Raw genomic sequence first — 12,086 nt, 5'->3', positions numbered from 1 at the left:
ATTCAAAGTTGCTAAGGCAAATACCACTGATGGTCATTGAGCACATGGAGGAATTCCTTCAGAGATAAACTGTATCTTTACGAATTGTTAAAGGGGACTCAATCATCTTCAAGAAATGGGTCTAAACTCGTCATTTGTTTATCAAAAGAGCAGGGGCGCCACTATTGTTCGACTGTTGTGGCCAGTGGCGTAGGAAGGTACTTTTGAGTGGGGGGGGGGGGCTGAAGACTGATGGCCGGCCTGGGGGAGGGGTCTAAGGGGAGGGGTCTAAGGGGAGGGGGTGTCCCCCTCCCCTTTGGAATTTTTTGCATTTCCAGGTGGCCTCAGATGCAATTTGGTGCAATATAGCACACTTCAACACCCACTCGATTTTGTAAACTTAATTTTGTATTTTCACCTGGCCCAAGATGCAATTTGGTGCTCCAAATGAGATTTTTTTCTCATTTGGAAATGAAAAAGGGGTTTTCTGACTTGCGAACCAGGGGGGGCGGAATGATACTTCCGCCCCTCCACATTTTTCACTGGGGGGCTGGCGCCCCCCCCCCCCCAGCCCCCCCGGTTCCTACGCCCTTGGTTGTGGCATGCTGATAGGACGAAAATATCTGTCCCGACAAAAAGTCTCGAACTGAAAAGAACGTCAACTCTCTTAGCTCAACCGTAATTAACGCTGACAGCACATTATGAACAAATGAACAATCAATTGACATATTTTCACCCTTATTCGTTAGGATATCTGGCAAAAACGTCGAAATATCGAGAAAAAATGTCGAAATTTTGAGATTAAATGTTAATTTTTCTTTATGGTAATCCTCAACATTTAAGTTACAAATGATAATGACTCCTAGAAACAAATTTCAATTTCTTTTCAACTAAAAATATTGAGACAAGACGTAACAATATTTCCATAAATCATCGAACTCAACGTAACATGTCGTATGATTTGTGACCATCGCCCGACGGGGAGAACCTTCTGTGATATAGGGTGGTACACTCCCTGTCCATTAGCCCAGGCGCGGCGGAACGGGAAAATTATTGGGGGGGGGGGGCTAATATTGTGGAGACTATCTAAGCGGAGCGCCACCATCGGTTGGCGCGGAGCGTAGAAGAAAATTTTGGGTTTTTCAAACCCCCCAGATGGCCGGAAACGGCACTTCCCGAGTGTTTTGTGCTGCGAATACCTAGCCCTAAAACATGGGTCTCAAGCCTGCAATTTCTCAGATTGCACGTAAAAATCTGTAAAAACATTGTAATTTGTATATTCGATGGTGTTTTAAGAGAGTAGCTATTACTCGACGTGTATTTGCAAAGACGTTTTTGAGTGTAGTAAATTACTACTTGCAATTAAATGCAATAATTACAAGGGCGTCGGAAGCTATTTTTGATTGGTACGGCGGTTCAGAGTGTGGCCAACCATCATAATTATCGGGGGGGACGTTTGGTAGGTCACACTACGCTACGCGCCACCACGGTTGGCGCGTAGCGTAATGGAGAAAATTTTGAAAATATGCCTACCAGATTGCAGGAAATGGCACTTCCCGAGCTTGAAAACAAGACCCCTGCCATGCCAGAGTAGTCACATTTAGCCTACTTGCCGTCATCATTATTGAAAATTATTGAAACATATACCTCCGCGATTTTTTCCCTCCTTTTTTAGTCCTACTTTTTTTTTTTTTTTTTTGGCGTCGTGAATATTGGTCCGGCGTTCGCCGGACCTGCCCGTACCGGCTCCGACGCCCCTGAATTAAATAAATGTCATAAGAAAAAACAGAAAGCATTTCTTAATGTCAACAAATGGGTAATTCCAAAACCATGTGCAGTTGCCAACAAATTTCTATGACCTAGCACTGTCATCATGTCAAAAATGCATGTACCCTATACAGTACAGGTGAAATGCTAATATTGTGTTTTTGTTCGTTTCATAATTGATTGCGTTTAAACATAAAGCCATGTTCCACGCCTTGCGTGTACTCGTAGTGTAAACGCAAATGTTGATGAGTGTAGCGTTTAGCGTATTACCCTCTTGTTTAAAACACTAATATTCGATGAGGCATGATACAGACAATCAATTATCATATTTAATTATTACACCTATGTAGTATGCGTGTGCATCGGACAGATCGACAAGTATGCATTAAAAAATGGGCAGATGCACGTTTCGGAGCCTTGGTAAATATTGGGGGGGGGGGCTAATCATGAATTTGCCCCCTCAGCTTTTTCATTGGGGGGGCTGAGCCCCCCCAAGCCCCCCCCCCCCCGGTTCCGCCGCCACTGCATTAGCCTATAATTATGCTATCAACTGAAACATTTAATGAGATTTTCCCCTTGAGTTTAATGATATCTTACATTAACGAAAAGTCAGCCAATAGTATAGGCTAGAAGTTGGTTATGATCGACGAAGTGTCTTTATTTCATTTAGGGTACTCTAAACAAAATATATTACGCTTGCACAAAATAATTAATGATATTGAAAAGAGCCTTGTATGCAAGGGCGTAGGAACCGGGGGGCTGGGGGCGCCAGCCCCCCATTGAAAAATATGGAGGGGCGGAAGTATCATTCCGCCCCCCCCCCCCGCTTCGCAAGTCAGAAAACCCCTTTTTCATTTCCAAATGAGAATAAAATCTCATTTGGAGCACCAAATTGCATCTAACGCCAGATGAAAATGCAAAATTATTTACAAAATGGAGTGGGTGTTGAAGTGTGCTATATATGTGATCCCATACAGTCCTATATAGGCCTATATATAAAATCAATACTCTTCCTCCTATAGGCCTACTGAAATACGCGGTTTCTTTCCCATTGACCCATTTCCGTTAGATAGGTGGAGTTTACGTATAGGTTATAACGTTGAGAGAAGTTATCGTGCGACATGGTACACTGATATCAACGTTTGTCTATGAATAGACAAATAGTTTGCCCTTGAACACACAGACTGTATAGCAGAGTGGTACAATGGCCTCTGAAGTGCTGAATATAAAAGCAACCGGTATCGTGCTTGCTCTCGCTGTCTGTATCAGAACATTTTGCTCCGGGAGCCAAGGAATGGTAGGCATATATATATTAAATATCTGTTTATATAATAACTATGATAAACTGCACTTCACCGAGTCCACCTTTAAATTGGCTATATGCCTACATAGGCCTATACCAGCTAATTCGTTTCGCATTCCTTGGAAATAGTTTCTTCAATGTGCGGGCTATCTTTAAACATCATAATTAAGTTGAATAAAGGTGTCACTCACATGATAGGTCATTTAGCACTCTATGGCTCGGAATCAGTTTTCGTCAAGTAGGCCTATAATACTGTAGACCGAATTCTAATTTTGATATGGCATAATCTATTAAACAAACAATGAGAACTAGTAATGTATGTAGCCTATGTATGTATTTAAGATCCTCCTGCAAGCAGGAATTCGCGAAGAAGCCTCATTGGCTTATCAAAGCCGCAAGCTGACTGAAGTCAGTCTCTTAGATTCAAATTTAACGTCCATGCCTAATGAGTTGTCAATTGTCAACAACTCTATAACTGGACGACATACATTAATCTTGGAGTGACTTGGAGTGATTGGAAAAATGCTAGTAATAGACCGGCAGCCCAGTGCACTTTGACCAAACGAACGAGGTACCAATATCTGAGTATTGGAACGTTTGTGGAAAAACCCAGTATATCCAAAAGTGGATGTCTGCCGTGATCGCTCTGCTGCATGTGGCCCCTGGGGCCGGTTAAAGGGGGCCCAAAAATGCATCTGATCAAACGAACGAGGTACCACTTGAAACCAATGTCAACTTAATGCATGAATGCCACATAGTACTGAATGGCCCATGCCAGACAAATTTTCTGCTGCAAAGAGCCCGCCAGACGCCCAAGAAGGGCCCCTATAAAAAATGCATCTGATCAAACGAACGAGGTACCACTTGAAACCAATGTCAACTTAATGCATGAATGCCACAAAGTACTGAATGGCCTATGCCAGACAAATTTTCTGTTGCTAAGGGCCCGCCAGACGCCCTCAAATATGGCCCAAAATGCTCATTATCGTAGCATTGACCCAGATTAAATATACAAGGTACCACTCAAAACCGGTTTGGAACCACACAAAAACAATATTAAATGCAAAGGTACTTTCCACAGAGTAAAGAACTGCCAATGCAAGACAAATTTTCTTCTGCATAGGTCCCACCAGATAGAAAGAATAGGTGGCCCAATGTGGCCCTACATATGGGTCTAAAGAATTGGATATATGTGCCTTGTAACATGACATTTCAAGCTCATGATTATATTGTTTCCAGCATAAATTGGAGTTACTGTACACAAGACCAGTGTTTTATCTTATTTAGCTATTCGCTGCTCTAAGCAAAATAAAGATAACACTTTCACTTAAGCCTCTAAATATTTTGGGATCTGCTGGCCTGGGCAAAAAATTACAGTTCCCCACATTATAATTCTAACACTCTGAGGAAGAGTCTTGCCTGGCTTGGATCCACAGAACTACGGTTGGAAGAGCAATAATGGGTGCTACAGCCCTGACTGGTTTGAGGGACCGGCTCTCCCAGATCATCTATTCCAAGAGGGGGAACTGAGCGAAGATTTTCAAAGTAGCCGACCAGACGTGGCTTCCGAGTTTGATGCCGATGATTCAAGTACTGAACCATCTTGGAGTGATGACTCCGACAATGAAACATAGATTTGAGCTTCCATTGTCTTTTTAGAATCAAGTTCATGGGAATACTTAATTTTCATAAACTTACTAATGATTCTTTTGAGATCTGTCTGAATGGCAAATGCAGTGTCTTTTTACAATGCACACACTCCAGTGTTTAATCACTGTCAAGAGACATGCATTCTCAGTTCTTATACTTCGAACCTAACATGTGTCATGTTCAGAGTAATCACATAGTGATCTTTTGTTACTATCTTTGCCAATTATGATTTTAGTACATTTTAAACTAGCAAGATGACTTTCTTGAAAGGTAAAAGATTTCTTCATAGATGAAAACAAAAACCCTCATCTAGCATTCATATTTCTGAAAAATGGAGGCCACATCTATTTGTTGGACTCGTTACAAGCTATTCGAATTGAATTAGTGTAATGATGGAAGTTGTAAAAGACCAAGATGGAGTAATATAGGCCAATTACTCATTTTATATTTTGTACCAAGGAATGGAGTAATACGTGGTGATATCAGTATTTGTTTGTTCAATCTTAGCATTTTAAGTCCTGTAAAGAGTGTACATAGCATAAAGGTACATATACATTTTTATGCTTCAATTATGTATCTTTTAAAAACCATATTGGACAGTTTCAACCCAAACCTTTATCGTTAAGTACACGTTATAAAGCATTTTCACCATTGTTTGATAATTGTTTCTTTGTCTGAGCTTAAGAAACAAAACAATCTCTTTTGTTCGACTACATGTATGTCTTAAGATGACACTTAAGCGTTCTTTCTCAAGATTTTAAACTTTGTAGATTTACAATGCTAACGTAAACACAGTGTTTTAAGGTACAAAATGATTTTGGGTTTCTTATTTACAATACATAAACTGATTTTAATCTGCTCCAGTGTTTCCAGCGAAACAAAGTAACTGCCAAGTTAAACACTGCTCACGATACAAAGTACTGACTGGATAAAACGAAAAGGAATGGATAAAAGGAAAAAGAATGGATTTGAGAATGCATTATAACTGTCAGGATCTCCCTCAAAGACTGAGTTCGCGTCATTTTTGTTTTGCTCAATGAAATGTTCAGTAATTGATACGCCTACTAGTATACTAATCTCATTATTCCATTGGCCTATGTAGCGGGAAGGAATTTGAATAATTCAGGATGTTCTTGATTGTTATAGATTGGTTTCTTGTGGTATCTTAACTATTTAAACTCCATAATTTTTTTTACATGTGGTGGGCACTTTGCAGAAGAAAATTTGTATTGTATCGGCATTTCTGTACTCTGTGGAATGCTACAAATGTCATGTCACAAGGCACATATAGTCTGCATCGACATACAATTCATTAGGCCCATATAGGGCCGCATTGGGCCACCTATACTTTCTATCTGGTGGGACCTATGCAGAAGAAAATTTGTCTTGCATTGGCAGTTCTTTACTCTGTGGAAAGTACCTTTGCATTTAATATTGGTTTTGTGTGGTACCAACTATGATTGATCATGGCCCATTTGGGGGCCCTTTTTTAGTGTGTCTTTTAGTCCGTTTGTAGCAGGAACTTTGTCTGGCATGATGATTTCCATAGTCTGTAAGATCAACCCGAACATTCCAAACCGGTTCTGAGTGGTACCTTGCATATTTAATCTGGGTCAGTGCTACGCTAATGGGCATTTGGGCCATATTTGGGGGCGTCTGGCGGGCCCTTTGCAGCAGAAAATTTGTCTGGCATAGGCCATTCAGTACTTTGTGGCATTCATGCATTAAGTTGACATTGGTTTCCAGTGGTACCTCGTTCGTTTGATCAGATGCATTTTTTTAGGGGCCCTTCTTGGGCGTCTGGCGGGCCCTTTGCAGCAGAAAATTTGTCTGGCATGGGCCGTTCAGTACTATGTGGCATTCATGCATTAAGTTGACATTGGTTTCAAGTGGTACCTCGTTCGTTTGATCAGATGCTTTTTTGGGCCCCCTTTAACCGGCCCAGGGGCCACATGCATCAGAGCGACCACGGCAGACATCCACTTTTGGATATACTGGGTTTTTCCACAAATGTTCCAATACTCAGATATTGGTACCTCGTTCGTTTGATCAAAGTGCACTGGGCTGCCGGTCTATAGGCTCAGCGGCTAAAGCTATTTTGATTTACAAAATATTCAGATTTAAATTATTAGATCCTTGAAACAACGGTCTAACAGAGAACCTCGAATGATATTCGACATGATTGCCCTTGAAATGTTTGTAATACATTAGAAACATATGTTATTTGAGGCCATACAATTAGTCTTATGTTTTCCTATCGAGTTTTGTCTTAATTGCAACTGTGGATCTGGATGTCTGTTACGAGAAGAATTTATAGTGTAAAATTGCAAGCCTCAGATGTGTTTAAGGGTCAGTTCTCAAAAAAGTTACTATGCGGTATAAAATTGTAACATATGAACTGATAGTAATGCTTTTAATCATCTATATCACATATGATTTTTTTTACATATTTGGTGGGTCTAAATTCATCCAAATGACCACCAGCCAATAATATGGCAATTCGGTATCTGCTAGCTGCATATATAGCCTATTTATCATCTAGTTGTTTTTGGTGTTGCATCCATTCCCTTGGGTTCGGTGGTAGAGGGATGGGGAAGGTGTTTTGTTGTTGTTGACAATGGTATCACGGGCCCCCATTGTGGCCTAGAAGGGACATTAGGCATAAAACGAATTTTTGGTAAGTCGAAGTTTTAACATTCATCTCGAAATCTCTACATTTTAAGACTTTTAGATAGCTAGAAATTTCGATTTAGCAGTTGTATATACTTTGCTCATTCAGGGTCACCGTAATTCAAAGGGGAAAGGGGGAGGGTAGTAGTTCTTACCGACATATACTACTCCCAGTAACCCCTCCTCTCTCCCCACCCCGTCTAGCCCTGCCCCATCGGTTTAAAATATTTTCAGAGCTGTCGCATGTCACATAATCTTTCCAACAGCCTAAATTAGTTTTACTTTGATTAGGCCATCAGGTATAGGTCAACGAAACCGCTTCAATACACAATTTTTAAAAATGGGTCTTGTACCTTATAGGTCAATTTTCGAGAAACTTAATCTGTAATGTTACATAGGTGACAACGGTTCAATCTTTCTACACATTTCTGACAGCATAGAAGATCCTATAACACATTTTCATCATTCATTGAAACATACTGAACGGTATTAGATCCGTGCCACAGTGTTCGCGATACATCTTATGCATGGTTATCATCTGAAAAGTATACACTAACGTGTAAAAATTATTTACCATTTCGAACAAATTTACACTTTGTGTTGGGATGAATGTTTTAACTCCATGATATCATTGATGAAAGTTGATTTAATTCAGGCAGATTTTGAAACTGTTTATAAATGAAAAATATGTCCTTATATTTAATATATAATAAAAGAATCATCTTCCAACGCTTTAAAATACTAGGTCTTCTATATATGCTTTCTCATGTAAAGAAACGATCTCCTCTTGATCCCTCTGGTATGTGTCGCGAACTTTGGAAAATTAAATCATTCTAATAGTTTAACATTTATTTTCAACACATATAGTAATACAAGGTGAACAAGACAATATAACTGCAAATAAGTAAAATATGTGAAAGGAAGTGAACTAAGAAACCCTTTCAGGCTTAATCGAATAGAGTACTCCCATCAAAGAAAATAGAAAACCCTTAACACCTAACCCCCCAAAAAATGATAACCTTAACAAATAAGACATATAACACTACCCCCCTCCCCACCACCACCACCAACTCCCACCTGATTCTATTCTTATTGGTATGCTTCTAGAACGCCGCAGCCACATTTACGGTGGTGTCGAAATAAATCAACACAAACCTGTTGTCATGTAAACTTCTGTTAATTTACAAGTATCAAGTTTTACGAGATACCTGTTGAAGTAAAGTTTTCGAGAATTCATGTGCCCGGGCATTGCTCTTTCCCGTGGATTAAACTAAGTTTTGAATGTGTAACTTTGTAACATATCCGTTTCTCTTCTCTTCTCAATAAGCCTACCAAGAGCATTGTTTGCGAGGGTGAAGACTACGACATATCGTGCAAAGTTAATCAGACTATCAAAATTATCTACGCCAGCTATGGATTTCAATACAACGATTCAGAAGCAAGGGAACAATGCGACGATGTCCGCAATATTTTGTTCCGTAATTTGGAGGGTGTACGCTGTGATCCAAATTCTACTCTGGAAGCGTCTGCTGTTTGCAACGGGTTGATGGCGTGTACCATCTCATCATCAGACAAGATGTTTACAGATACATGTCAAGGCGTCACGAAATACCTGGTAGTGGAATATTACTGTAGAGAAGGTATGCGAAAACTAAGTGAACATTTGGAGAAATCCTATTCTTAACATCACAGTTTGATTTTAATTAGGCTACTTTTCTCTTTGGAAAACGAAAAATAAAGTAATTTTTTTTAAACTTTTCATCGCTGAAACAAAATGACTTTGTTACCTAAAACGTGAAAAACCACCTGTAAAGCATGAATTTTAAGAAGGTTACTTAATTAAACGTTTTATAGACGTTTTAAGTGTTTAAATCAAAGCGTTTCAAGCTTGGTATTAAATTTTAGTGCTGTTTATATTCAAAGGGATTGTGGTAATAGACCGGGTTTGCCCAGAAGATTTATTTCGCCGAAAAGAGACAAAAGGGTTTGATGGCCTGGTTATGTTAATATATGTTCAAGATTCAATATTTCGCATTGCTGCCAGCTCCCACCCTGTAAGAGTGGACCGAGGGGCCCAGAATAAGGCGGCCCACTAAAATGCATTTATTTAGCCGAAGAGAGACAAGGACAAAAATAGCTGGGTATCACTCGTATGGTGGTATTTTTAGTAACAAAACCAATGACAGCGACTGTCTCCTGAACTGGGTCCCAAACAGCAACACCAAAGGATCCACTAAAATGCATTTATTTAGCCGAAGGGAGAGAAGTATGATTCTTTTTGCATAGTAACTATTACACATTAAGATTAATAATACTAACAATGACATCAACTTTCTCCCATACGGAGCCCCAGAAAGCAGCCTTAAACGGCCCCCAAAATGGTCTATTCATCCGAAGAGAACAATACTCTTTTTCATAGCTTTATTATGAAAGTCAAGAAGCAAAGACATTTTTAAAATCTCGCACTATTTATGTATCGTCATTATTTTGACGTTAATTTTGGCCATAGACAAGCTTGAATGAACTATATACATTGTATTACTAAACAACCTGACAAATTATTAAAACAACATATTATCAACAAGAAACCGACTCAAGCATCTGAGGTCGCTCGTTTCTTTACTTTTATGAAACGATGAATGACATTTCAAAACAGAATAAAATGAAAGTTGGATCAAGTCCCGATATTTGGTTATTTCTTTAAATATTATAGTAAAGATAGTTTCGTCAATGCGAAATAATTTAAATGAGGAAATCTTACAACTTATTTGTGATGTGATTTGTTATTTTGAAGTTAACGGCAATGAACGCCCTGAATACGGTGACGATACTATAGTGATCGATGATGAGGATGATGATAATGAGGATGATGATGATGATGATGATGGTGGTGGTGGTGATGGTGATGTTGATGATCCAGATGATGATAATGTTGATGATCCAGATGATGGTGACGATGACCATGACGATGATATTGACGACGAATCATTTGGTGACCGAAAAACAGGTCAGTTATTATGATTAAACTTTATACAGGAATTTAGAAGGAGTCGGGGTTGGACCCATCTCCACCCCTCCCCCCAAATCACACAAAGGATCCATATAACACAACGATCGTAACACGGACAAGTTCAGTAATTTTGATAATTTAGCTATATTTTGCAAAATAAATGGAAAACTTGAATGAGAGAAATCCAGCCTAGAAATAACAGTTTATTTCTGTACGATTATTTTGTGCGGGTCGGTAGCATTTCAAAAAGTGGATTAGTTTCTCTATATTTGTAATGCCGAAAAAGTAGGTGTATATTGTCAGAGGTAGTTCACGAAGTAGAGTTACTTAAAAGAAGAGGGAACATTTCTCAGACATCTTTTATCCGCCTCCTTTTGAGCAAAACCTTCCATGTAACCAACAAGGTCAAAAAGGCACGAATGGGGCTTATGATAAATGTAAAATAAATTTACAATTGATTCTATGAAATCAATGAACCTTGTGGTTTGAAAGTGTCAAAATAACTTTTTTCCAAATGGTTTTGGAAATTCAGCCTTCTGATATTAACATCCTCTTCATATTTACAGATCTTCTTATTCAAATTAGTTAAAGACAAAATTTATTTTTTTGTTCAGTTTCATAACATTATTTGTTTTAGGAGCATTATCAACAGCAGCGGTGATTGCTTTCCCGGTTGTAATTTTTCTTCTGGTTGTAGTGGCAACTCTGCTAGTCGTGTGGTGGAAATGCAAGAATAAAAGGTAACCTGTTGGGTTTTTTTGGAGTAAAATAGTAGCAGAAGTATTTGTCTAGCTTCGGTTCACTCAATTCCAAAATAGGTACCGTGAATATCTGGTGTAGTTATAGAAATCTACACTCTTATTAACTTAAAATGTCGGGTTGCATTGTAGTCTAACATTTTGGAAACAACCGATATTGTTATCTGGTTACAGTCCCTCCCCATTCTGCAGCAGACTGTGTACAAAGACAAAATTAAAGTTTGGAACTGGTTAATAAACTTTATCTTGTAATAATAATAATTATTATTATTATTAGAACAATTAGAAAAGAACAGATCAGAGCCTGTGTTTGTTATTCCTTTCAGAGAGAAGAGAAATTTAGGTGCCGTTCAAATGAGCTACCTTGCCGATCAGACATATACCACAGAAATCTACCACCAACAATTATCTGAGAGAGCCGAGGAAGATAACGAGTTGGTTAACAATCCTACGTGTGGACCACAGGAACCACATTATGTCAACGAAGGCCAAATACACAGGAAAACGCCTGATGAAGGTTACGAAATTATTCGTTAAGAAAGTATGTTCTTATTTGTTAACAAATAAGGCCTACTGAATATTACATGATTACATCTATTTTTGTATATTTTTTTTTGTCATTTCGTTAAAAAAAAGCGTAAATAATTTCTTGAAATAAGTTCGAGTAATTATGGAAATAGTTTCAGTTGGTATAATTGTTTTAATTTGAGGAGGCATCAGTGTGATGTAATCAACATTCAAATATAATTACATTTGGACAACTGAGCGAATATATATATATATATATATATATATATATATATATATACATATATATACATATATACATATATATATATATATATATACATACATATATATACATATAATATATATATATATATATATATATATACATATATATATATATATATTATATTATATATATATATATACTTCTTGGTAAAAT

The 12,086-nt window shown here is 38.3% G+C and overlaps 1 protein-coding gene across 2 annotated transcripts; it reads left to right on the top strand.

The window, feature by feature from the left end:
• The first annotated feature begins 2,807 nt into the window (after positions 1 to 2,807).
• LOC139973338 (uncharacterized) lies at positions 2,808 to 11,946 on the top strand. 2 transcript variants are annotated; one of them, XM_071979953.1, is made up of 6 exons: positions 2,809 to 3,043; positions 8,697 to 9,009; positions 10,164 to 10,232; positions 10,302 to 10,376; positions 11,017 to 11,119; positions 11,464 to 11,946. In XM_071979953.1, the coding sequence occupies exons 1-6, from the start codon at positions 2,951 to 2,953 to the stop codon at positions 11,672 to 11,674; spliced, it is 864 nt and encodes a 287-aa protein (XP_071836054.1). In that variant the 5' UTR covers positions 2,809 to 2,950; the 3' UTR covers positions 11,675 to 11,946. The 2 variants fall into 2 exon arrangements, with proteins under 2 accessions (XP_071836053.1, XP_071836054.1); XM_071979952.1 differs by having other exon boundaries at positions 2,808 to 3,043; positions 10,164 to 10,376.
• Positions 11,947 to 12,086: the final 140 nt, after the last annotated feature.

This window comes from Apostichopus japonicus, chromosome 9 (assembly GCF_037975245.1).
Source record: "Apostichopus japonicus isolate 1M-3 chromosome 9, ASM3797524v1, whole genome shotgun sequence".
NCBI lineage: Eukaryota > Metazoa > Echinodermata > Holothuroidea > Aspidochirotida > Stichopodidae > Apostichopus > Apostichopus japonicus.
The sequence above is the reverse complement of the archived record's forward strand: the minus strand, read 5'-3'. Positions and strand labels throughout refer to the sequence as shown.

Excerpts from the sequence above, each read along its gene's own strand:
- LOC139973338 (XM_071979952.1), top strand. The coding sequence starts at position 2,951 with ATGGCCTCTGAAGTGCTGAATATAAAAGCAACCGGTATCGTGCTTGCT. Across the intron at positions 3,044-8,696 it reads GCTCCGGGAGCCAAGGAATG|CCTACCAAGAGCATTGTTTG; the intron begins GTAGGCATATAT and ends CTTCTCAATAAG. Across the intron at positions 11,120-11,463 it reads TGGAAATGCAAGAATAAAAG|AGAGAAGAGAAATTTAGGTG; the intron begins GTAACCTGTTGG and ends TATTCCTTTCAG.